A 26186-nucleotide genomic window follows, 5' to 3' on the forward strand; every position below is an offset into this window, starting at 1 on the left:
GATGCGCGCGCGTGATAATGCATTTTATATTTATGCGCCGGCGAAAATTTAGCGTGAAACGACGGTGCATTGCTCGTCAGCACGGAAAATAATTTATTGATTTCCGATAACGGCGTTTTATCTTTCGCATAAATATAATGGACGCCGGCAACGTACCTGACGAGTTTCGCGCCGCCCGTTCCCCGCGTTCCACATTTGCCATCCGTTTCCCGATGTCCGATTTTACGAATTCTTCGATTCTCACATTGCTTCAGCCTTTGAGCATTCTGTTCTGGCGATTGAAACGATCGTTGGTCCCGTTGATCGGTGAGAATATCGGTCTCCTCGACGTTGAGCCGCTCCCAACGCGCCCGATGATACTGGCTCGCTTAGAAAACGCTGCGCGAGACTTGAAAACGATACTAAGTGGAGCACTATCAAACGCGAGCTACTTTAAAGATCGCCAAGATATGTTCGAGGACATCTGTGATCGATTTCGAGATTCAAACTGCTTTCCAACTGTAGGTTCTGAAATAAAAAGAACGCGCATTGAAGGGTTAATTTTAATGAATGTCAGTTTGGTAAGGGTAGTTTTGTGGACGTTGGATTCGTTTTTGAGTAAAATGGCACACTACCCTACGGTGTATGTAGACTAAAACGCTCATAGATTCTTATTAATAATGAAGAATTATTCTGCGAGTTTGTTAAATTGTTTAACATATATTCACGAAACCCTTTTAATTTCTGTCATTTACTTTGCTTAATACTGATCTAAAATAGACTACGTGGCGCTATCTGTGATACTTAGTAACCCAGTTTGCTGCTAGAATGCGCTACATCCTGTAAACACGTTCTACATTTCCAGAAAATTATGAATGAAAAGTGATCAACAAAGCACTGTTAATAAACAGTACTGAAACCGTAGACTATAATTAATTATTTGACACTGAAGCAGTACATTATAACTTAGAATTAGTTGTTTAATTTATAAACAAAGAATTACCAATAGACGAACTTAAAATTATAGTTTACTAGATTCAAACTGTCTTAAGCTTCTAGTAAGAAGAAATACTCTTAAAATTTTAATTTTGTAATTACTGTTTCTTTCTTTGAAGTAGGTGGAGGCCTCTCGCGAGGGAAATCGGTACCAACGGGTCAATCGAACAGTTTGCCATGGATGGCGCCGCCAGTTTGTTCGATCGTTGTTACCGCTGAGCAGTAAACAGTGAAAGATTAATTAAAAACAGGGTACCTAATTGTTAATACCTAACACCGGTTAACAGAGACGCAACAAGTGATCTTACGCTAATCAGTCGCGATGTACGATAATAATTAGTGCAGTATTTTATACTTTTAGTTACACTCGTAAGAACGGTCGAACCACTCCTTATCAAAATGTCTGCCGCGTCATTGTTCCGTCGTGTTTGTGTTAATCAAATCGTCGATTTCTTTGGTGTAAACGCAGCAGTGACCTACAATGTGCCGAAAAGATATAAGTGGACGTATATCAAACTTCCTAAACCAGGCGTTGGCGGTAAATCTTTCAGAAGAATTGTTCATTTCGAGGATAAGTACACGATTAAGCCTTTGGAGGTTACAAACTTAGCAGGCAGGGATCCTGTAACGGGTACGTATTCTGTCCTCTTGTCTTTCATCGATTCCCAACCATTTCCGTATACTTGATAAAATTGCTCACCATCCGACACAGCACTGATATTAATTTCAATTCGTAAACTGTCCAATTTTCATCTCCGAAGTGTGCACGCGACGCAGCATTCTGTGTCGATGAGAGCGCCACAGCGCGGCAAAACGAGCGTTTCGTTGGTCGATTTAAAATACGCCGGGAGTAGTAGCATTGAAATAATTAATTTAAATTTGCGCGTTGACTTGGAATGAATATTTACGATCGATAAGTTATTTAAATTATTCATTAACTTTATAGTAAGGCAATATTTAATTCCTATGGAATTCCGAGTAACAAATTAAATTTAAAGTGCAAGAAAGTACCCCATTGTTAACTGAAACTTTGAAAAATGTGTTTCTCTACGTTCAAGTAATCAAATGCTGTGATCTAATATTACTCAAGCATAGAAGACTTTGCACAATGAAATCAGAAGTCCGTTAAAGCCCTAAATCCATCAAGATTTCAAGCGATCCTATATTGTAAGCTTAAGTTAATAATAAGGCATTAAGAGTGTTACTTCTATCCCTAAAACAGGAAGAGTAGTGGTCAAGGGGTACGGTGGTGGTATCAAGCACAAATACCATTGGATATATTGGAAAAGAGAGGGACCGACCGACTTAAACGAAAAACCCAAGGAGGAGAAGGTGTTGCGCATATTTAAGGACGGATGTAGGACAGCTTTTGTAGCTCTGGTTGGCAGTGATCGGCAGTTAAAGTATATCCTTGCCACACAGAACATGAAGGAGGGTGATATAATCAGGACTCACATGGGTATACCTAGAAACGCTGTCAGACCTAACGAAGGAGATGCGTATCCATTGGGAGCACTGCCTGCTGGAACAGTAGTTAACTGCGTGGAGAAATATCCAGGGATCGGTGGTAACCTTATCCACGCTGCAGGATCGAGCGCAGTAATAGTCAAAAGGGATGAGAAGGATCCCAACCTTATCGTTCTTAAAATGCCCACCAAGAAACTGTTCCTCTTGAACAAAGCATGTATGGCAACCGTGGGCAGATTGTCGAATACTGAACACAGTTCAATAAAAATTGGTAGCGCTCAGAAATTGAGGGAGCTTGGCTATCGACCTAGAAGCGGTCTGTTCAAAAAGAAAACCGGTAGGTTTGGACCGAAACTGAAAAAGAAGAACAAATACGTCCTTTGTGTTCCGGCCCCGCCAAAACAATCGGAGAAACTTCTTTTGAATAATTCGGAGCTGAACTAGCGAAGACAAACGCGAACGCATGTAGAATAAATGGTTCCTTTATTGTACTGTTATCTTTATTGTCTTCGTCGTTCGTTCCTGGATAACAATCCCTAGATCGTCGACTGTCCCGTAAAGGGAACGTCGATGCCTTCCCTTCTCGGAGTACGTTGATCACTGCGTTAAGTCGCTGCCGATTCCGTAGCACCCGTGGGCTCCGCGAGCAAACAACGTCGCGGTGGCTTCCGTCGTTGACGTGTTCTCGTTACGTTCAGTCCTTCCAGTCGTTCAAAGACCCTTGTTGTAGTACACCGTGCGCACGCTGGGATCGCTCAGGTGTATCTGGTCCCGTACTTCCGGCTCCAAATCGTCCACCAAGATCGGCACCCGTTGGACGAACAGCGCGCAGCACAGCGGCGTCGCGAACGTCAGGCACACGCAGCAAATCGCTACCTGTATGGGCACCGCGGCCCAACGTGCATTGCGTAACAGCTGCCGTCGATCCATGAAGTTCATTACTATGGGCGCCAGTACTGCAACCGAGGGGCAATTAAATGTGCATTGATTAGCATCGATCGTCGAGAATACTTAACACCGAAGGGACTTTTGCTTGTTCGACCGGTCATTAAGTCGCTTCGATTCCATTCGGTGCATCGACCTTGGACCTTCTCACGATTCACTGAACTTGTTTGTAATTTCAGTACAGTACAAATCAATTATTTAAAAGATCGCTCCTCTGAGGAATTAATACCCAAACTGAATCATAATTGAAATCTTAGCAGCCGTATTAGAGTTCCCATAGACGAATTTGGAAATCGATTTGCTTGGTTGTTCAGAAAATCTCAATTCCTTAATCCACTATCAATGTTTGGCATAAGAAACGCTCTACTATTAGTAACAACTCTTCGAAGTGGCTTCGAATATATCCCACCAGCTAAATTGTGGAAGAGTTTAACCGAAAAAATTGCAAAAAATTGAGGGGTTATCTCGAGGCCACGTCGATTACCGGTCAGTCAACCAGGAGGACCGATCGAACAACAGTCAGAGCTAAAATAAAATCGACCCGTACTCATGCTCGGCGAGGCCATCAGGATCCGCGAAAGGGTGACAGCCATGATAGCCTTGTAAGCAGCTCGTTTGCTGTTGCCGACTTTCCTGCCGTCCTCGGTCTGCAGCTCGATGCCGTTCTGCAGCTCGGACATCCTCATGAGCGGTATATTGACGCAATTGGCCGCGGCCACCGCTGTCAACGGGACCAGCCGGCCTATCAAGGGTGGCGCGTTACGGAAAAGTCGATTCAGGCTGAGGGCGGCCAACACCGCGCCGCCGGTCGCCGCCGCGTAGCTTTGCAGAAGCGTGTTCATCGGTGTCGGGCTGGAACCGCTGCGGTTCGTGTAGTTCACTATCGCGTTGAACGACTGGTTAACCCACTGCCACGTGATCACGTGGGCCGTTGTCCTGAAGAATTATAAATGAACCATTGGTCTCGATCAGGCCGCCGATCGTGTTCCTACGAACAACAATCACACCTCGCGGTCTCCGGCCGACCTCTGCGCACGCGAGAATGTTTGGCACGACTGGGACGCATATCGATTGAACATTGAATCGAGGTAATCGGATTCTTAGTGTGCGTTTCGCGTTGCCTGTCGGCTTCGGAAACGTGATCGATGAGTGTACGAGTCTTCGACTGTAACGTATTCGTGGACATTTTTGGATTCTGAGATATTTTGTTGTATATAAGTTTCTTGCGATAGGAAAATATTAGTGTTTATTGTGAGAATATTTAAACAATTTTTAAACGATCACGTTTGGAGTAATTGTTTCTAGTTTTAATAGTAATCTGGAAGGAGTTTAGTGTTAGAAGTCAGTGAAATTATTAGGAAATTTCTAGTAGGTTATTGATCTTAGGAGAGGTATTAAACTGTCTCGGTGACGCTTTAATTAGGTGCTCGCGCGTGACACGATTTTGAAACTGAACGGGGTGAAAGGTCCCGGCTGCTTTTATCGTATCAGCTGTTCGTCGGTTCAAGGTCGCCGCGCGATAACGCGCTCCTTCGAGCGAATTCAGGCGGCGAGTGACGATTGTCATCGGAGTCGTCTTATTGTATACGTACTTGTAAAATGTCAGCATGCATCCGGTTATCATCATGTTCATGGGCACCTGGGCGCTCATGCGTCCGATCAGCAGCATTTTTTCCCCTGTGTCGGGGTGGAAAGCGCTGTCGTACAGATACTTGCACTTCCATAGTTCTTCCTCCGAGATGCCCAGCTGCTGCAAGTTGCTACCTTTCCTGGATCAATGAAAGGATCCCGGTAAATGAACTCGACCGGCTCAGGTAGAGAAATGGTACAGCATCCTCCACAAGTATTTCAACGGTTCGATAGAAACCTGCATCTCATGAATTTAAGAGCTCCGAAAAATTGAAAGTGAAATAATAGTTACATTAAGTTTCTATTCCACTGTTATTTATATAATTGTAATCAGAAACTTGCTTCATAAACTACCGCGAACCTGCACAAAGATTTACAATCCAGTCGTAATTAATTAACCACACTAAGAAGCTAGGAAGTTGTCAAACAACTTAAGCAATACTCGTTTAGACACTTCATGCTGCCAGTGGCATAATTTATGCAAAATGAATCTCTAGGAAAACATTGACTCAATCTCATACCCAAGAGAGACTCGAGAATTGACACGATAAAACTATAAAGTCTGATAATGTTGAACTTTATATAACGCCTTGATACGTGAAATATTCGAATAAAATAGCTTTATTCCTCAATATACTTGTGACTTCCCTTCGAGTTTCAAGGAATATCGTTTTCCTCTCGTCGAAGAGTGTTAATCATTTCTAGCGAGAAACTTCCGAGTGCAAAGGGATAAGCAACATCAACCCCTAAAGTCCCTTAATCGTCTCGTTGAAACATCAAATCCGGAACTCGCGAAGGAACCTTCCCAACCGACCGAGCTAGAGTAACAGCAAGAAAAACCTCTAATCCCGTGAAACATCCGGAGCACTTGGAAACGTCACTGTACCCATCCGCTTGAATACCTGTACTTGCTGACGACTTGTCGCGCCTGCTCGAGCTGCTGGCCGCTGGCGAATAGGTTCAGCGGGTTGGTGACGTTCAGAAAGTGCAACGCTCTGCCGCGGTACGTGTTCTGATCCCAGTAGGGTTTCTCGATGTCGATCCGAGCGTCGTCAGACAGTCCTCCGACATCCTTGCCGCCCGACATCTTGCGCGTCCTTTCCGCTGCTGCAACCCGTTCCTTCTCCTACCACCGCGGCTCTCACCTGGCTGGTCCGGCACCCTACCACGAGCGGAACCCCACCACCGCTCGCTGTCGGCTCCGTCGATGCACGAAACGCTCTCGCGTCTGCACGAGATGATAGCCTGCGGCGAGGTCCTCGCGGGAGGACGCGTTGCACGGCGACGTTACGGCGTTCCTCGGCGCAGACTGATCGCGAGAACCAGTCCAAGCGTCCGCGCGGCCGTCTTCCCATCGATGGCCCCTCGGGTCGTTTCGCTCCGCGACCTTTCGATCCTCCACGCCCTGCCCTCTTCCCTTCGGCAACCCTTGCGCTCGACGTTATCGGCGACACGCATGCGTGCGCGGCCACCGCCCGCCTAGCACCGTTTTCTTTCATTCATCCGATCACCACCCGGCGTAGGGATGTTTTCGAAGGTTCACGTCGACGGATGTCCTTGATTTGCGGGACTTTGTTGTGGAATGTCGATGGCCTTTCACCCTTTGCAGTCGAGAGGTTTTAAGTAAATGCACTCGACTTTCTGGTGAGACATTCTCTGGAAGAATGAGAGAATATGTATAAGATATTTTGAATGTTTCACGTGTCGACGCATTATACGAAATTTAATATTGTTGATTTTATAATTCTGTTGTCCTTGATTTGCGTCATTTTGTTATGGAATGTCGATGGCCTTTCACCCTTTGCAACTAATGAGAGAACAGATTTTGATTTGGTTTTTAATTATAAGTATGAGATGTTTATGTATGTGAGGAAGTATGAGGTATTTCAGAGTTGAATAGGTGGTGTTTTGGAGGGTTGGATGATGATGATGATTTTTGGAAATAGTTGGCATTAGATCGTTAGCAATGTTATAGTTTTTGGAGTTACACGAAGCTGGAAATAAATCGATGTCTAGTAACTGGAGTATTGATTGGGGTAAACTCGAGCAGGAGGTAGTTTCAACCCTTAGATTCAGCTTGCTCGTCGCTCCAACAGATGGAGACACGATCTCGAATTTTTACTGCGCAAATTGTTTATAATAATGCGAATTATTCTGTATGGCTCAACAATTATACTCTCCGGGATTCTCTAATTATTACTTCGCTTAATCATACGATAAATATGTATGTTTCTTTATCTACAGTTGTCACACAATGAGCACCGCGATTGTTCTATCGTCTGACGTTAACAGAACTGAATATTGATTCTACGTGGCCTAAAAATACCAAGATTTTCTATGCAACACAGCGAACCTTATGGTGAACTTCTCTAAAATAGTTACGAAGCCTGACACACGTCACTCTTTGACGTGGAAGTCCTGTTTATTTTAGGGCTATTCTTGCACCTTTCTATGATCGATCTTTTTAAATTCAACCCATCAACCAATCAGTCACTTCATTTAATTTTCCCCTTCCTTCTCCCGACAATCATAGAACGAGTGAAACTTACTAATTTCAATTCGACTCGTTTCAAGCAACTTTTAATCTAGGCTACCAGGAAATCGTCTATAAATGGTAGACGAATCTGTAATCTCTTCCGATACAGTAATCGACGAATTTCGTGACGGTTATGCACGGTCAAATTCCACTGCAAAACGAGTATTCTATTTCGATATCGCAATCAACACCCCCTCCCTCGAATAGATTACTCAACAGTCAGATGCTGTTCCGTCTTAACACACTAAGTGGCGGTCCCGCGATAATGCGGGATTTAGTCTACCGTTTAATTGCTAATCATATAACATTTTACAACACAAATCCAAAGTAAAATTTACAAAATTGAATTCCTTATTCTCTTCCGTAAGTTAGAAATCTTGGTTTAATCGATGTTTAAAACTGTCTCAATATAATTCGACGCTCGCGTTTTTAGTAGCTGAAATTTAGCCAGCGTTCAATGCGTCAACGAAACTAGCGGGACCATTCATACCAGGAGATTCAATTCAGCGAGAGAAAAGAACCTCGGTCTTTTCATCTCGTTTGAGGCCCATGAAGAGTCCACTCGCCGAAAAGAAGCAGGGAGCGTCGCGTCGCGTGGCCAATTAATCGTGAAAGCGCGCCACACCTCGGCGAGACCTTTGTCCCCGCGTGTTCATTCATAGTCAAAGACGACATGGTAATGATCGGTCGCCCGTAAGATCAACGGAATGGCCTGTCGTTACACCTTGTAAATATTGACGCGGATTTGGCCTTGTTACCAGCCGGCCGACGCTTTAACAGGGTCATTTTCGATTGCTGAGATCAGCGGCGGCGTTACGATTACGCGTCAAACTTTCTAAACGGCGGCAGGACTGGTCCAGTTCGCTGTAATCACAGACCCAGTTGAATGATAATAAAAAATGTATCGGGGATAACCGACCTCCGCTGATTTCTCAATTGCATCTCACTGAATTTTTCGGTACGTTTTTCCGATCTGTGGTTATCGTTTCAACATTTTTGTCGAGTAAACTGAGTGGAGCGACATCAATGTTTAATGTTTAATTCATGTATCGATATTCATATTACGAAAATCTATGGAAATTATTCGATAATATCGGTTAACGACGAGGTTATGAAACGATGCTGATAATCGCGTGCTCGAGAGGTGTTTAATCACCTGGAAACTATCGTTTTCAATGGCTCGTACGTTGTTGCAATACTGCTCAGTTTACAATAGTGTCTACAGGGTGTCGCAAGAAAACGTTACTCTGATTCTTTATGAAGTGTTTATTAAATACAATTTACTTTCAGTGTTTACGAACTGTTTTTCGTTTGTAAGATACGGTTCAATGTTTTACCAGCTAATAAAGTGTGGCAACATTTTGTTGCGACGCCCTGTATTTCCTCCTTCGATCAATCAACGACGCAATTGGTAGAACATGTAAGATGGTATCGATAATAAAATGGAATGAACATCAACGATGCAGCAGATACAGGAGAAGTTTCTAATATCACAAAGTGTTTGCTTGCGTTGCTAACTGCCTGCAATCACTTCTTGAAACTCGCATCGCCATGTTAACGATCACTAACGGAATGTGTTGCTGGATTACCATTATAACGCTAATGATCGATTCCGATGACCCGACGGTAGTATAAGCGACAGCAAAAAGAGGGAAGTTCGCGCGCTGAAAATCGGTCGACGTTTTCTTCGGAAATGAGACCGCCAGCATTTCGCGTACATCGTATGCGCAGCGCGAGCTAATCTACATTTTGAAAGCGACTAGCTGTGTCTATTGTTCCAACAAAGAGTTCCTCGTAGTGACTGGAAGTCAGTACTGAAATAATGAAGACAAAATAGGTTTCCAATATTCGTGGCACGAGATATTTTAACCCTTAACCCTTATATCAGTAATTGCAGTTAATTTTTATAGTATCCATAGCGAAAATTAGAAATGCAACATTTCTTTTTATTTTCCTTCTCAATGCAAAATTTGGATGCGTAGAGAATCTAATAATTTTAGGGTAGTTTCTTTGATTCATTAAAATATTTAATATTATTCTTGGTGCAATAGTGGAGCCTACAGAGTTCAAAGGGTTAAAATAAGTGGAAGAATGTTTCTCATAAGAAGAATTATCTCTTACATTGTTGCGAGGGTTGGTTATCTTGAATTTTTCAATAAATTATTCAAAACTGGAAGAACAATCGACCCAGAGTAGCATTGCCGACGCCGAACTGTCGCCGATCTCGCAGTTCAACGTTGCTCAACGCCGCGGAATTTCGATTCCCCCGAAAACACCTTGGTCCCGACAAAATCGAATCGACCGAGATTTATCTATTCTGTCCGCGCGGCGGCCTACTTGCGCGCCGATCGCCGAGGATGCAATTGAAACCGAAAACGAAAGGCACGATGCTCGTTTGTACACACGGGAATTCCAGTTCGCTGTATCGATCGCGGCCTGCCCGCGAAAGCTAGTTAAATCGAGCGAGATTCGAAGTAATTACTCTGCTATTTAGATGATTACCGCGTCCCTCTTTACATAGACGTTTAATTCATTGGCTCTTAAATTACAGTAATTTCACCTCGCGATGATTTTCAATCGCTAAGTGACAGACCTCAGAATCGACCATTCAAACACGGCTCGATCGTTCATACGTCACCGGGGACGTGCAGCGTCGATAATAATCACATTTTCATCTGTTCAAATAACAGTAATAGTACCAGCCTCATGAATTTATGTCTCAATAAACGACGCCGTAAAAATGATTAATCACCGCGTTATCCGGCGTGATTTATCTTATCGAACCTCGTCGAAGAAGAAATTATTCTCTCTCAATTAATATAAATTTATAGAGATACTCCTCGTACACATAGTACGTAAATTACCATTTGTCCATTTCAATCTCGTTCCTAAAAACCGATTATCAAATTATGTCCGGCGTTACAGACTCGTTACGATCAACTGGCCGATCCGCGCAGATACCCAGTCGATTTTCTGGAAATACTGGAAACGCTCGTCGTTTTGGCTCACCTAGTGGCATAATTTCGCAGCCGGTATCAGTGTGATAATAGACTCCGGCGGATCGGGCTCGTAAGCGAGTCCGATACTTTCACCAGAATCGATCTCGACGCGAGCGGCGCGTCTGCTCGCGGCTAATCGCGCTCCAGCTCGTCCCGATCGCGGAGCGTCCTCGTCAACGTCGCGAATGGAGGCCGATTGCCGAACCGTAAACGCGAAACCGGCTTTCCTCGTCACCGCGATCGCGGACGGCCCTGTCCCCGGAGACAATGGAATTATCCGCGAATTATGGAAATCGTTACCCTGGTCACGGGACCAGAAATTCGTTATCGTTCCCCGGAACTCCTCCCCCGGGCCCGTTCCGCGAAGAGACTTCTCCGCTCTGCGTCTAACGAGGGACAATGCCGCCCGTTCGCGACTTTTACGCTGGCCGGCGAGCGTTTTTCTTTGGCAGCTTTCTTTTGGAAATTGAGAGAAATAAATCAGGTTGCCGTAGAAACCGCGCCGGGAAGTATAGTTTTCGGTTTAACGAGGAGGATGTAACGAGTGCCCGGTCCCAACAAACGCGCACTCGACGTCCATTACGCCCGTTATCGGGTTTATAAGAAAGTTATGAATCGTAAATCGCGCGCCCATTCCGACGGTTTTCTCTGATTTTTCTGGCAACCGCTCCGTTGCCGTCGACTGCCGGTTTTTTTCGATCGAAATGTCGGACTCGGTTCCTGGAAGGCAGATAATAGCGATGTTCTTATTGGTCGTTGTCCCGTCGAAGTTCTTTCTAAACCGAGTTCTCTATGCAAATTCCAATGTATATATGATATTCTTTTGCTACTATGTTATTTTTTGTTACCGTGTCGCGTAGAATAAATAAACGTGTGTTATGAGTCTATATTTCCATGGTCGATGCAGGTATATACAAGGGGAAGTTGAATCATTATGGTGTCGCTGTCTTGTTGTAACACTTATTAAGATAATATGTTGCATCGCGGTTTCTCCGCTTAATGCGAAACAAATAAGATTCTCCCGCCACTAAATTACGCGCGTTGCAACAAGACCGCACGCTGTTACGTGTATGAGAACGACTCGCAATTCACGTTCGCCGGCAATACTTTCTCGCGTCATAACCGACACCCACAGCGGACTGAACTCCTCCGAACGGGCTGTTGAATAACACCTCTCCGACGAATCTAATAACTAATAACGTTCGCATATAATTTGAATATGTGTAAGTAACCTCCTCGAGATATCTGTTTCAACAGACATCTCTATCAGCTCGAACGTCGACGGTCTCGGATCTTCGTTCCGTAATAGCTTCCATAAACTTTCACCCTTACTCCTTTTGCAAAACGAAATTTATGCACTCCCACGATGAGGCTCGATTGCAGATCGACTAGATTATACTCGATAATCAGTGATTACCAGCCATTTCAAGCAGGAAAGTATAGAAAGCGTCTCCTTTCACATACTCCCCTCTCGCATCGACTAAAAGAGTACAAAAGCATGTTCAAAAATCGACAGCTTAATTAATTCGACAATTTGCATTCCAAAACGCATAACAGCAAAATTCGAGAAACGAATTTCTAACGTGAACTTAATGCGAGCATCTCGTTACCGAAGAATCCTAATTAGGAGACCGTGTTTTTCGCGGGAATTTAAGAAACTTTTCCGCACCGTTTACCGTACGCCTGTAATTAGCAGATTTTTCCAACGAGGCCCCTTTCGAAACCCAGTCCGCCGAATGCCGAGCATCGTTTACTCCAGTTTCCTCGATCGCCGTGTCTCGTCGGTGTTACAATACGTCATCGGTCTGAAAACTGGATCTAAACGGTCGATTGGGTCGGTCCGCGGATTTCACGTGTTACCGGTCTCGCGTTCGGACCGCGCTCCCTCCCGGAAATCGCCTCTCGTCCGGGCGCCGGCCGCTAATCTGGATCGGGGAATCGGGTGCAACGTGATTATCGACGTCGTATCCTGCCGGAGAAGCCGCGGAACTGGGTCGCCGAATTATCAAGGTAAGCAGGTTGCGTCGCCGAGGATTCCGCCGGCGGGCACCGGTTCTTATCGGGACTCGGGACGACTCGCCGTGCACTTTTTGGGGATGCTCGCCGGTGACGAGTGAAAGGCGCAACGCCGCCTTTTATCGTTCGCTCGGTTACTTATCATTAACGTTTCTCGCACGTCCAAGTGTCTCGCGTCTGTTTACGTCGGCCTGAATTCGAGCCGACGCACGGTGCGGCCGAGCGGTCGTTTTTTTCGGACAGGACTCGGTAACTTGAAAATTATCGATGGTGGAAAAAAGTACTTCAGACGAGACTTGTAAGGTATACTGCTAGGCATATGGTGGTTGTACCTTTGTTCGCTTTATGGGGATTTTAGGAAGAGTTGCTGTATGACAATGGATACTTCGCGTTTCGATTGAATTATAGAAATGGAGAAACGGAGTTTGTTTGCAGATTTATGTTTCTCAAATGAGAATCGTTGTGTAGAAAAGACTTAGTAATGTATTGATAATCTTCAATTTTTGTTATTTGCATAGGTTTTTGTTTTATTCGTAGGAGGTGCCAGTGTGCGGTGAAGAATGTAGATCGGTTCTAGAAACGTAACCACCTATTTATTTCGTCTCTTGCGAGGACTAATTGTTTTGACAGATTAACGCTTTTATGGTTTCGAGTAGTATGGGAAGGATATCCTGTGAGAATATAGGTGATCGGTGCCAGACATGAAATTCCTGTTTTCTTTGGTGGAACTGTAACGACGAATATATGCGCACTTTGTGAAATGAAGCGTCGTTTGAAAAGCGAAATACGAGACGGTTATGACTGTTACCTACATTTTATCTGTTGCCGTTTTCTGATAATGGTGGCGCTGGTTCGAGCGAGGCTAGAATTAAATCACTTTCATCGCTCGGAATGTATCTGACTTGATTGTAGTAGGCGTAACGTAATTAACGTAGTTACGTCAGTGTTTTGTATATCCTGAACGCGCGTCTTAAACATTTTCCATGAAGACTTCGAAAAATTGTATCTAAAATAGGAATACTCTTTCCAAATTCTAGTGGAATCCTTAAAAATGGCAGCTCGGATCGACGCAAATCGTTCGAAAATAGAATTCCGAACACTAAAAGCGAAATCGGTTTGATTTCGTAACATTCAGCGTCGATTAGAACTTCTCGACGTCACGCCGACATCCCAGAAAGCATTTCGCTGTTCGATTACTCGTAAATGCCTCGATATTCAGAAAAATCGGCGGCAATTATCAATTCGTCGAGGTGCGCCGATGTTATCGCGAAGAGAAAACTGGCCGCGCGACGTGCCATGAGCTGAAAATAGTAAAAACACTGTTCCGAGCTTCGCGAAATCGAACCACAATTGCTGTCGCCCGGGAGCGTTCAGGAAGTCCCATTCCAGCGTGAAAAATAAATGAACAGGGTGGCAAGGTACCGTTTCCCAGGCGTCCGCGCGTAGAAATAGAAGAATCCGATCGCGGGAAAGGAAATTTATGCCACAATGTAGGGTCGCAGTTTCAAAAACGCGGTCGAACGAACGCGCGAATCTGGTTACGAGGCGTCGGCACTCGTCTTTTATTGTTACGGACGTCACCCGGGTACTTTCTAGTGTGCGACGATCGTGTGTCCGAACGCGATTCCCGTGTCCCGGGTCACGTGGACGATTCCAGCGTTTGAGAAGACGCAACGCGCGATAGGTGGAAGTGTGCCGATCAAAACCTGCACGCCGGTGATCAGCACTTTGTGCGGTTCGTTTTTCTCCTGTTTCAAACCGGACCGGCCCGGTAAAAACAGACGAACGAAGAAAAAGGAGTAGCACCTTATTTGTGCCAGATCTATCGGCGGATAGGCAGTTTCGCGTTGTAATAAAGTTCGAGTAACTGCCGCGACGCCGCAGGAAAGCGGTATCAATTGGCATCGGGATTTATCTCCGGGACGACAGTGCCGATTTAGAGGTCTCTGTCACGGAGAAATGATATAGGGATCGCAGAGTTAGTTCCAGATTCCTGGATTCCGGGAAAAGGAACGATTTTCTACGAGAATTTTCGATGTCGCGCAGCTTGAATCGGGAATAACGACGCTGGGCGAGGTGTGATCGTAATATTCTCGTAACGAGCGATATTTCCTTTGTGAATTGTAAGTTTATACATTTATTCATGAACTGATTCTAATCCGATGAACCGCGTACGTTGATTTATTCGCGGAGAATTGGGAAACGTTCGCACTTCTACGTCCGACTTTAAGGCGTGAAAAGGACGTTAACGGTACGTTTCGAGCATTAATTAGGATTAAGTTTTTCAATTATATATACTAAACTGTGTTACATATCAATCTGTCCGTACCCGACTTTCTAATTATAAACAACTCAAATAACACGGTGCTCGTGGTATAACGTAGTTTCCAATCAGAACTTCAAAAATCCTGCGAAGCGGAGTATTAATTACGTAATTCTCTACTTACATTGTTCCATGTACTCTACATATAGATACAGAGTACGCGACGACTGGGGTTTCGATAACAGAGCGAAACCGTCGGATTTACATGATTTATAATCGAAATCCTCGATTAACCTCGACGAGTATACACGTCATTTTAAAACGCAAAATAGTAGTGTTCTTAATGAATTATTCATTTTTCCAGATAAATGTGTAATTCTTCGTTTTGCTTTAGTTGTCCGTTAGAATATATTATAGTTACATGTGCTCTGCGCTTTATTATTCGATTTCATTGCGTACAATCAGAGATTCAAACTAAATTCCACGGTTAACTGGTTAATACGGTTTTCCATGTCACGCGACTGATTAATCGCGTCAATCGACAGATGATACTGTCCGTTCACTATTTTCCAACATGGACGTCGAAGTTTTTCGATTTACCGTTTCTCACATGGTTTCCACGGTGACGTAAATCGCGCGTAACACTCGCGAGGTTAGCTGCGCCGAGAAAATGGCGCGGTTAATTACGTCCAGTTGGATAACGAACCGTGCGCATCCAAAACCGACAAGAAAGTTGATTTATCGGTGCAACCAGTTCCTCGCCTGGCCTGCATAGAACGACGCGCCCCTCGGTCGTCGAATTATTCTCTCCTCCCGGCATTCCTAATCCTTTCGATCGAGAAACGACGATAACCATCGCAAGGATAATAAAACATTCTACGAATGTTCTAATTGTTCCCCGCTGTGGATCCTGGCCAGACCACCCGAGGTGAATTTAATCGCAATCTCAAAGCAGCCTGTTCGAGAGAACAGCGACGTGAATCTTGTTATCAGCCACGTGAAGGCGGCAATGCGTGACCGTAGTCTGTGATTCGTGGAACACTATTGACAAGTGTTTCAGCTTTGCACTAAGAGAAATACAAAGTGGATTGCTTTTTGGAATAGTGGAATCGATAGTCTTTTTCTTGAGCGAATCGACGGGGTAAATGTGAAAGGTCACTCTGTCATCACTCGATTTCATGTAGTAAAACTATAAAATTTGATATTCAATATTCAACTGTATATGATGCATCGGTGTGTGAAATATTGGGATGAACAGCTTTGTTCCTCAATTCACTTGCAATTTTTCTTTGGGTTAATTTGAAAAATATCGTCTGTGTTTAGTTAGAAAATGTTGAATATTTCTAACGAAATACTTTCGAGTGCAAAGGGTTAAACGCAGAATATAATTACATGATTATCTTGAACGGTATGCTTTCATTATTGGACGATATTTCGTTGACATTGGTAAGCTTTTCTACAAAGTGAAGACGGTGTTTATTTTATACGTTCATGTGAATATGGAATATGTTTATTTTAATATACCCGAAGCTTTTATCTTGTAAAATGCGTTAAATGGAACTGGATTTTAAGTGGAAACCGATGTTATAGGTCAGGCGGGCGGCAAGAGAGGATGCAAATCGGGAGAAGTCTAAATTAAGGGGTATTTAATTGAATTAGAATAAATTTGTAATCAATGGCGAACACTGGTCATTAAAATAGCCAAATAGGGCCTATCTACAGTGGACTGGTTTCGTTTGAGAGAGTCGATGCGTCGGAAAGGAAGAAACATCGATATTATAAAATCCTGTAGGAAAGAAATTGATTTACATAGTACATATATTCATTCAACATGTTAGATATTGATCAACTTATTTAAATATTCGGTCTCATTTCTGTTCGAGAAATGTCTGCAGCGTTGAACCAGAAATCTCTTCGCCCGGTTACTTTCGAACGACAAACTTCTGTACATTCTAGCAACACTTTGCGATGAAGATGCTCTAATTAGTGCGACATTTCACAAGATAGTTGCACGAAATAGTTGACGGTGTCTACAGATAATGCAAACGCAGCATCTGTTACATCCGATTTTTCTAACGCCGTTTAATGAACGCAGTTCCTCGAAAAGAGGACACACGTTCACAATCGCAACTGCGGTGCTTACGTTACTGATGAGTCCTTGATTATTCGCTGATCGCGCCATTAGAATGATTATCAACCCTGTACCGTTAATAACAATCCTCCGAATCCACCAGCCTGCGTTCCAGTTCTCCAGATAAACGGCACAGCATCTGAAATGAGAACACGAACACGACACACTAACGAAAACGAATTTTCCAAGCTTCCCATCTGTCGTGAAAATATATTTTCTAAGAGGATAATGTTTCAGAGCAAATTAAGGGAACACGCACAGTTTCTCCTATCGATACAGATACATTCAATGAAGCTCCATATTCTACGAACTGGACCTCTAGTGCCCAACAAATTTGATTGGATCGTTCCATTATTAGTACCCCAAACAACACCAGAGATCATCGATTCTTCCTACATAATCTTCTTCATAAAACTAACAAACGTTCGTCACATCATTCCATTGTTAACCCTTTGCACTCGGGAGGCGCCTTCCAGTCGCTATTTAATTTGACCCATGAAAATGATAAAACTTCAAATTCAGTGTTAAATTTGTCTATAATGCAACACATGGAAAATCGAAATAAAATAGTTCTATTTAATTTAAGTAAGGTATTTCTTTATGTTGTGAAACGTATCATTGATCTTTCACCAGGAAATAATGAATATTTGTTCAGAAGAATTTCTCGAGTGCAAAGGGTGAACACCTCAAACAACAGCAGAAGATCACCGATCGTTCCTCCACAACCGAATCATTCAGAAATCTTTCGGGATCTCTAAACCATTGAAATTCCTCCATCTAGATAGCCGGTGTCGTTGAGAGCACGCGCAGCGCGTGCTGCATGCGCGCGTGGCTGCACCAAGCTCCAATCTCTCGGTGCAACAACATTATCTAAGCCATGGACCGGTACCCCCACCGACCTAAATGCACGCCGTATAAATGGCCAAGACACTATCTGTCCAGTGTCAGTGAGCTTGTGGACCTAATCTCGCTCGCGAACGAGATCTGGGCGTGTCGCGCGGCCGGTTAGGCTCGATTTTCGCGGGACGTCGATCCTTCAAGGCCATGTGAACATCCTCGAGGAGTCGCCGCGCGGGACCGTTAGTGCATTGAGATTGAACCCGGTTTTGTTCGAACCATGAACTGTGAAAGGGGCGACGCATCTTGTGCCCGGGGACGTCGGGGATCGATCCTGACGCGTGCCGGCCTCGTTCTGTTGACGGTCCTCTATTTCTCGCGCAACAACCTTGCCCTCGCGCTACGCAACTCGTCGAGCACGTTCGTCGAGCGCTGTCGCGCCGACTGCAGCCTGCAGAAGGATTTCGCGAGCTGCGGGAAATACAGAGTTGTCAGGTGGCTCCACGATGTCAGAGAGAAGGTATCGACGCGTTTCGTAAAAATATTTCGCGAGGCCAACGTGTTCGTTGGCTCGTCTAACGAGTAATCCGATTTTCTGGTATTTCTGTTATTTTTTCAAATGAGGATGAAAAATTCTTGAGTTCTTTGTATTTGGATTGAAGTTTGTTGTATTTTGTAGCATAGATATGTTTAGTTTTGTTGATAGTCCTATTTTAGAGGGTGTATATATTTATTTTTATACGTATCTGCCTTCTTCGTTTTTAAAAATGAGGATGAACGAGGTTCTTAGGGTGCATTTGGATTTAAGTTTGTCGTAGTTTGTACAGTTGTGTTCAGTTTTGTTTGCACGGGTATTTTGTAGGGTGTAAATGTTTATTTTTATACGTATTTGCGTTGTAAATGGATAGTGTCGAACGGTGATTTAGAAGTAGGTGAAATTCTGGAAAGATTTGCTTTCGAAAATGAATCGAGCGTGTACGCAGGTGTTTACATTGCCGAGTCCCAGGCAATTATTATCATTCACACTCACGTAACAGTGAGAGTATTGACACTGAAGATGGCGTAGTAGGGCACGCACTTTCGCGGACTTTTATTTTTTAATTAACACCGTTGAATATCTGCCGACATACTATTTCTAGAATTTCCGTGGACTTAATGACCTGTTATAAATCACGCGAACCGTTAAATCGATTTTAAATGTTAAGCGAGCCACCGATGACACTAACTTTCGCCATTTAGAGCACGGACAAACAGGGAAAATGTTTCGAATTCGCACAGTGCTGTTAATCCGTCGACAAATCTGCAATTACTAACCAGCTAAATATTTACCAAAACTGAATGTTTAGAAAGCTATTAGAAACTCGAAAAACTCGAAAAATAACACGTTACCTTTTTGCATAGAGAAGTTTCCATATATCCTACATTAACTACTAAAACTCACCATTAAAAGTAATTCTCCCAATCATCATTAACACTCCAAATAATCATAGTTACCATTCATTACATTTTCCAGAACATACAAACGAAATTCGCATCAGATACTTTCAACGCCAACGATAAAGGCTTGCGCGAATTTAACGCAGATTATGAGGCAATTAATTAATTCCCGCGTTGCGTTAGGGTATAGCAATGTCCCCTAAACTCGGAATTTCCTCGTCTGGCTTTAGGAGTTCAGCTACGGTTCGCTCCGCGTAATAAGGATACCGTCTATGCCGAGCCAAACGATCCTTCCCAAGCTGCCCCAGTCTCGAGTGTTCAAGAGCGGCGCGGTCGAGGCCTTGAACTTCGTCAGGGACACCGTGGAGGACCTGCTAACGAAACGTGCTATCGTGTATACGATCGACAACTCCGTGGCCGGACGGAGTTTCGGTAAAATGCCCATGATCATGGACGAGGACGAGATCACGCAGCTGCAGAGCAGGGCAGAGACGCATGGTAATTTCGATGGCCCCGTCTCTAAAAGCATATCAATCTTCCGGAACGGGTTTACCATGTTTAGCAACTCGAACGTTTCGAGAACCCGTTAACGCGTCTTAATTGAAACACCATTCGAATCGGGACATTAAGCTGATTCGGGGAAAGATAGAGAAATGGAGATTCGGAGGTAAAAGTCAATGGTAGAACGAAGATAAATTGTGTTCGCTTTTTGAATTGTATAATTAACCCTTTGCACTCCGTAGGCTCCAATACTGCACCAGTTATAATATTAAATATTTGAATGAATCTGGAAACTACCCTAAAATTATTCGATTTTTCGCATATCCAAGTTTTGTACTAAGAAGGAAAATAAAAGAAGAAATGTTATAGCATTTAGAATACTATAAAAATTCGTTGCAGTTGCTAGATTACGAAACCATCTGGAGTGCTAAGGGTTGAAACTCCATTGATTTGAATTATTAAGCACGGGGAAAGATATAGAAAGAAATTGAAATTCGGAGATAAGAGTCAATGGTAGATTATCTCTGCTTCGATTTGTTCAATTTGAAAACTGTGTCAGACGACTCGAGGCTGCTCAAGAAGAAAAAGTCGGTGATCCTGCCTCTGCTGATCCTCCTGAACCTGCTGAAGCTGAAGCTGCTGCTGCTGCCGATCTTCCTCGGCGTGCACTTCATCAAGAAGCTGTTGGTGCTGGGTTCCCTGGTGCTGCCGTCGGTGTTATCGCACCTGAAGATATGCAAGGTGCCTCCTCACCCTCAGACGTACCCGTACCACAACTGGGCCACAGCGGCGGAGGCGCCGGTCGACTATCCGACAGGTAAATCGATCGAAACACCACTGTCCGTTAACGATCCCCCCACGGAACGGTCGCAGAAATCTCGGTGAACCCCGAGCGTCCTCCGACGATTGACCTAAACAATAGTAATCGATCGTACGCTGAATAACACGAAAAACGGGCATCCTGCCATCAACTACAGTTACGCAACCATCGACGATTCCAAGGATTGCTGGTTGCACGAATGACAGAATTCGATAATGTATCAACCGCGACGGCAATTCCCGTGATTACGCCCGGGGTACAGATAACTTCGGCGTCTCCAGACCGTGACAGCCACTTCGCGAAGTGTACTAACTGCTTACGAAGTTTTTTTGCGTTCGCCATCTTCGACGAGGAAGACGACAAGCGTCTCGCGGACGGATCAAGTGAATTCGCTTTTACTTCTTAACTAACCGCGAAGCTCGGCGTTCGTCGAGTTTTTGCCCCGACGAACTTTTTCCACTTTTATCTTCGATATCGAAGGGGAAGAAGTGTCTCGGAGAAGAGATCGGCTCGTTTCGATCCTTATCGTTTTGTTCTCTGATCCCGTAGGATACGGACAGGAGGAAGCGTGGGCGCACAGGAACGACTACCAGGGTTACCCCGCCGCCGTTTACAACCCCTATCATCGCAACCCCTACGGATGAGGCTGAAACTTAATTCTATGGTCCGACGAGCCGTCTCGTTCGTCGTCGCGATTTTATTCGCGCGAGCGAACGGTTAATCACGCTCATTACCCCTTTCCTTTTTTGCGCTGACTTTCGAACGCATTGCGCGCGTGCCGATAGTCTCCTTCCGGCGGCTCACTAATCCCCTTTCGTCGCTCCTAAGTGTCCTAAGCGGCTGACAATTGCTCGCGCTTAGAAACCTCGTTTAACGCCGATTAGCGTTTCCGTTTCGCTGGGAAACGTCCACGCGGCGTTACTTTCGCGTCCCGCGGTACCGTTAGCCGCGGTGGGATTAAGACCGACAAGGAATGCTCTCGCTGGGATGGGGTGGTTGCGATCGATTCCAGAAGGTTGAAGGTTGGGTCGGGTAGGGGCGAATTCGTTCGTTTATTTATTTCGTTTACTTAGTGTAGCTTGGAGCTGTGAGAGTCGTGGTTTCGATCCCTTTACGAAGCGAAGCGATTAAGTTCTGAACTCTTGAACTGATTAAGAGAAGTATTCATTTGAGGGAAAACTGAAATTTGTAATTTCTCAATTTGAATTAGAATTGACATTTGTGCAGCTGAATGTCTCTTTAGTGTTCTGAGATTCCTATGTATGTTTCAAGGGTTTCTAAGTTTTTTCAAGAACTGACTGATTAAGAGAAGTATTCATTTGAGGGAAAACTGACATTTGTGATTTCTCAATTTGAATTAGAATTGACGTTTGTTTAGCTGAAAGTCTCTTTAGTGTTCCAAGATTCCTATGTATCGTGTTTCAAGGGTCCTTTTTTCAAGAACATCATTAAGGGGTTGAACCAACTTCGAAGTGTATCCTAATTTAGAGTAGAATCTTAATTTATTCCATCGTCGAGTGGTAGGTAGGTATATTTATTTCAGCGATATGGAATTCTGGGTTAGGTGTTTCTATGGAACACGCCATCTTTGATCCCATCGCCAACCGTTATGCGACGGCGAGTCAGCGATGCCATGGGCCAGCGTCACGTGAGGCCCGCCGATGGTGTTTCGAAGACTGCATCGGTGCCCGTGGGATTTTCGCGGAGCGAATGAACTGGATTCGCACGCGAGTCTTCGGTAGTTGTAATGCCCACGGGCGTGTAATATTGATCGCCGTGAATCCGGTTGCCATTCCCAGGGAAATTTGCCGGGCAGGGGTGCCTTGCGTGATGTCAAACACTTCCTGGATCGTGATGGCGTAAGTGCGTCGAGGTATGCGGACTATTTACGAACGCAGATGTATATAATGATACTGGTAACGGAGTTCGTGATAGTTGGGTGGATTTTCATGTAATAATGTAAGGAATGCGACGCCATCTTGGTTTTACTGGAACGACAGTGTGCGTGTGCGTGCGTTTATTACGATAATGAATAGAGGACAACTGGAACAGTCGAAGTTCTAGGATTAGCTTCGAAGAATGATCCGGCACTCGAAGGAACTTTTCGATGACCGATAACCCTTTGCACTCGGGAGATGACTCTCACTCACTTGATTTCATACAGTAAAACTATAAAATTTGATATTTAGTATTATATTTCCTATAATGCATCATTTCGAGGAATATTCAAGTGAAATAGCTTTGTTCCTCAATGTACGCGTGATTTCTCGTAGACTTAGTTTCACAAAATATCGATTTTATCTCATCAGAGAATGTTCAAATGTTTCTAGTGAGAAACTTCCGAGTGCAAAGGGTCAAGTAAGGATAAGCTTTCGGGAATAATGGATGATATCGAGGTAGTCTCTGAAGAGTTGCCTACGATTAAAGAATGATTGGATATCTACAGAACTGTGTAAGTTCGGAGATATGCCCAATAATTGCCTTTGAACCCCAAATCCTTGGAAGATCTCCAGGATCCCTAAGATTGCGGTCCTTCGAGTGCCCGAGTGATGGCTTTCAATGGCACACTTCAACCTGTAGTTCTACGAACCAATGTGCACGACTAAGAGAATATATATAATTATTCACTACCTATTTATTCCCATAGAATAGCAACCACATCGACTATCGACTACAATGTAAAATCAAATATACCATTACGAACAATGTTTCTGCTTCACTCACATGTCTCCACAAACTCACTCAAATCAAGAACGGAGAACTCCGGCTGTTACCATTATTCCCATAAAAACGATAAGATCCTCGAAACCCCGACTGACACGCGATCCGTAAACCGCAGTTAGCCGTCTCGAGCACCTGTAATCGCTCTAATTAGCTTCAATTGCTCGCGATCGTTAAAGCTGCAGCCGCAGCTGCACGGACGTAATCCGAGACATCCTCGGACAAAAGTCCCCTTGAACAGGTTGTCGGGTCAAGGTCGAGGCGCGGAGACCTGGAACGAGACACGAGTGACCTACTGACAGATTTGGGCCCGCGCCCAGGCCCCCGGCGCGCGCGCGCACGCACCGTGGCGCGCGTGCTGACCGTCAGACCGTTATCGGCCCGCGCAGACCAGTCCCAGGCGGATGTGGCTCGGCGCCCGGCGACTCCGATCGCGTCGGGCCCTGCTGTTTCGCGACAGCGGGCCCCGGTGAACCATCCGCGAGGCTAATGACAATGTTCGGCCACGGGAACGACGGGCCGCGAGCGATCGGGATCGGAATCGGCAGGCGATGCCCGAGGAGACCGAGCCAACCGACACGCAGACCTGCACCCGCCTCGCCATAACTCGACCGTTACGTTCTTACGTTAGAACCAAGCCGAGTATTAACATAACGGCTCGCTGCCGCGATGCGTACTCCCGATGCTCCGATATATCCCGCGATCGTTATGCTGACCTATGATGTTTGGGCTAGGTAGCCGTGATGGATAGATGGTCGAGCTTCGATGGACGAGTGGGTCTGGAAAGATCAGTGGGTTTGGGTTGGCAAGTGAGTTTGGAATGGTAAGTGGGTCTAGATCAGGAGTTTATGATGTTTTTTGGGTTTGAAGTATCTTTTTGGGATGTGGGTCATTGGGTAGATAGGTGATCGGTTTTTTGTGACCTAGGGTGTTTGGGCTAGGTAGCTATAATGGAAGGATGATTGGGTTTGCATTGGTAAGTGACTTTGGACTGATAATTGGGTATAGGCCAGTGGTTTTTAATGTTTCTTGGGTCTAAAGTATTTCTTTGTGATGTGGATCATTGGGTAGACAGGTGATTGGGTGTGGAGCCTTTTGGTGAACGGTTTTAGGAGATACGAGACTTTCTCGAGAGAATATGGGGAATTCTGGGACTGAGAATCTGGCGTGGGCGAAAAGGTTGAACGAAGTGTGGCTGGATGCAGGGTTCACTGGCCTTTAGGTATAATTTGTAGAGAGTTTTCGTTGAATTTGGGAACGGAGAAATCCTTTCTTTCAGTAATGGGTAGTTGGGGCTGAAGGCGAATTGGAGGATTTCGCGTTGAGATCGAGCCTAGAAAAATTGTACAGCTGGCGAGCAGGTGGCTTGCATTCACGAAAGAAAATGACGAAGCAGCTTGGATTACATCGAGTGGGAAGCGATCGGAGCACTTTCTAAAACCGGTTCGTTTTTCGGTTTCTGGTTGCTCCTATTTCTTGGAGGCCTCCTCTTTTGGGATCGACTTGCCTCGCCTCGTGCATCACATGTATTTATCAAGGAATAATGTACGTTTACTTGCCTTTGAACACTCGCAGAGTTAGTCCGTTAATCACTAATCTTTTTCAACTTACATCAACTAAATAAATGTCATGAATTACGTTGAAAACATATGAATTTCGTTGAAGTTCATTCTCTCTTCTTTTTTTTTTAATTGGTTTGGAGTATTTGTGCAGGGAACACTGTTGTACTTGGCATTCATGGTAGAATGCAGCGATCTTCGAATCCAAAGACGAATCCTCCGTGATTAAGACGAATGATTAACCGTCCAATTGTCTGTGATTCGCGTTTGAATCCATCTCCGAATCAATTATCATAAGGGAGACTAAAATACTGAGAACCGTCAGAGTCATCGTAGAGTCCGGAATTTTAGTAGCGCAGTGGGACATACAAACAGACATTCCTCCGCGTCAAACGTGATAATTATGCATCGGGATTCTCTATCAGGGGATCTCCGACACGTAGCTTCTGCTTAATTCATTAGTAATATTGAAATGACCGGGTCCTATTCACGGTTTTCCAAGAAAGTGTAAACGATCGGTTATCCGAAGAATCTCGTACAACAGGGGGTTCCAGCCTCCGAGTGGATCAATAAAACGACGATTGGCCAGCGACAGCTAACTAATGCCTTGACCCGAATACAGGATAAATGATATCGTTAATGAAACGACACAATTATTTGTCATCTAATTGCAGCCTCGACTTCTTAATTCAACAACGCGCGACAGACGCCTGTTAACCTAAATTCCCCGCTTATCAGAGCCGCGATAACATTAACCGAACTCAAGTAAACCGAACTTTGTCTGCGGCACTAACTGAATCAATGATCTCCGCGAGGATCAATATTGAACATTACTAAATCACGATAAGTGTAACGAAATAACACTCACTCCAACTTTCTTCATCATAAATTTCCATTGCTGTATAATTAGTCGAACGAAGCATCAGCCTCGATTTGTTAAACGAGAACCATCCATAGTGTAAATTCCTCTACTTTTCCACGGAACAACTGCGAAATCGAATAAACGACGCTGGCGATTTCCAGTTCGAAAACAGCTTTAATCCCAGGACACCTCGAAAGAAGAAACTTCTTCGCGAAGGAAGAGAAATTTGAATTTGTCAGAAATCGCCGGCTTTAGAATCCTCCGATCGGTTCAATGATCGCGCGTGCACCTGTCGCGCTCTTTTCCGACGAGACAAATAAAAGATTTTTCGTAACGTAACTGGTGCGAGGATAATTGTCATTGACGGCCACCTAGAGATTATCGTTCAGTAATACCCGGCTGACGGAGGATAATCTCGCCGGGCCAATGCGCTCTGCAACAATCTTTGAACGCGGCGCGCGTAACGCGAGCGAGGAATTCTTTAAAAA

General features: G+C 44.5%; 3 protein-coding genes across 3 annotated transcripts; 2 read left to right on the forward strand and 1 right to left on the reverse strand.

The window, feature by feature from the left end:
* The first annotated feature begins 1137 nt into the window (after positions 1 to 1137).
* On the forward strand, positions 1138 to 2939 carry mRpL2 (mitochondrial ribosomal protein L2). Its single transcript, XM_031991613.2, has 2 exons — positions 1138 to 1606; positions 2198 to 2939. The coding sequence occupies exons 1-2, from the start codon at positions 1375 to 1377 to the stop codon at positions 2884 to 2886; spliced, it is 921 nt and encodes a 306-aa protein (XP_031847473.1). The 5' UTR covers positions 1138 to 1374; the 3' UTR covers positions 2887 to 2939.
* A 1-nt stretch (position 2940) lies between these two features.
* On the reverse strand, positions 2941 to 6430 carry Sfxn1-3 (Sideroflexin-1-3). Its single transcript, XM_031991612.2, has 4 exons — positions 5919 to 6430; positions 4980 to 5156; positions 3935 to 4323; positions 2941 to 3398 (listed from the first exon to the last, which is right to left on the reverse strand). The coding sequence occupies exons 1-4, from the start codon at positions 6101 to 6103 to the stop codon at positions 3154 to 3156; spliced, it is 996 nt and encodes a 331-aa protein (XP_031847472.1). The 5' UTR covers positions 6104 to 6430; the 3' UTR covers positions 2941 to 3153.
* An 11487-nt stretch (positions 6431 to 17917) lies between these two features.
* Positions 17918 to 23216, forward strand: LOC116433438 (uncharacterized). Its single transcript, XM_031991514.2, has 4 exons — positions 17918 to 18318; positions 19466 to 19733; positions 20296 to 20553; positions 21106 to 23216. The coding sequence occupies exons 1-4, from the start codon at positions 18079 to 18081 to the stop codon at positions 21198 to 21200; spliced, it is 861 nt and encodes a 286-aa protein (XP_031847374.2). The 5' UTR covers positions 17918 to 18078; the 3' UTR covers positions 21201 to 23216.
* Positions 23217 to 26186: the final 2970 nt, after the last annotated feature.

This window comes from Nomia melanderi, chromosome 13 (assembly GCF_051020985.1).
Source record: "Nomia melanderi isolate GNS246 chromosome 13, iyNomMela1, whole genome shotgun sequence".
In the NCBI taxonomy this organism is placed as follows: domain Eukaryota; kingdom Metazoa; phylum Arthropoda; class Insecta; order Hymenoptera; family Halictidae; genus Nomia; species Nomia melanderi.

What these genes read in the sequence shown, in the direction of transcription:
- mRpL2 (XM_031991613.2), top strand. Translation starts at nt 1,375, where the DNA reads ATGTCTGCCGCGTCATTGTTCCGTCGTGTTTGTGTTAATCAAATCGTC. An exon ending in AGGCAGGGATCCTGTAACGG is followed by an intron (nt 1,607 to 2,197) that starts GTACGTATTCTG and finishes TCCCTAAAACAG; the next exon opens with GAAGAGTAGTGGTCAAGGGG.
- Sfxn1-3 (XM_031991612.2), bottom strand. Translation starts at nt 6,103, where the DNA reads ATGTCGGGCGGCAAGGATGTCGGAGGACTGTCTGACGACGCTCGGATC. An exon ending in CAAGTCGTCAGCAAGTACAG is followed by an intron (nt 5,157 to 5,918) that starts GTATTCAAGCGG and finishes TCATTGATCCAG; the next exon opens with GAAAGGTAGCAACTTGCAGC. An exon ending in TGCATGCTGACATTTTACAA is followed by an intron (nt 4,324 to 4,979) that starts GTACGTATACAA and finishes ATAATTCTTCAG; the next exon opens with GACAACGGCCCACGTGATCA.
- LOC116433438 (XM_031991514.2), top strand. Translation starts at nt 18,079, where the DNA reads ATGAACTGTGAAAGGGGCGACGCATCTTGTGCCCGGGGACGTCGGGGA. An exon ending in GAGCAGGGCAGAGACGCATG is followed by an intron (nt 19,734 to 20,295) that starts GTAATTTCGATG and finishes AAACTGTGTCAG; the next exon opens with ACGACTCGAGGCTGCTCAAG. An exon ending in GCCGGTCGACTATCCGACAG is followed by an intron (nt 20,554 to 21,105) that starts GTAAATCGATCG and finishes CTGATCCCGTAG; the next exon opens with GATACGGACAGGAGGAAGCG.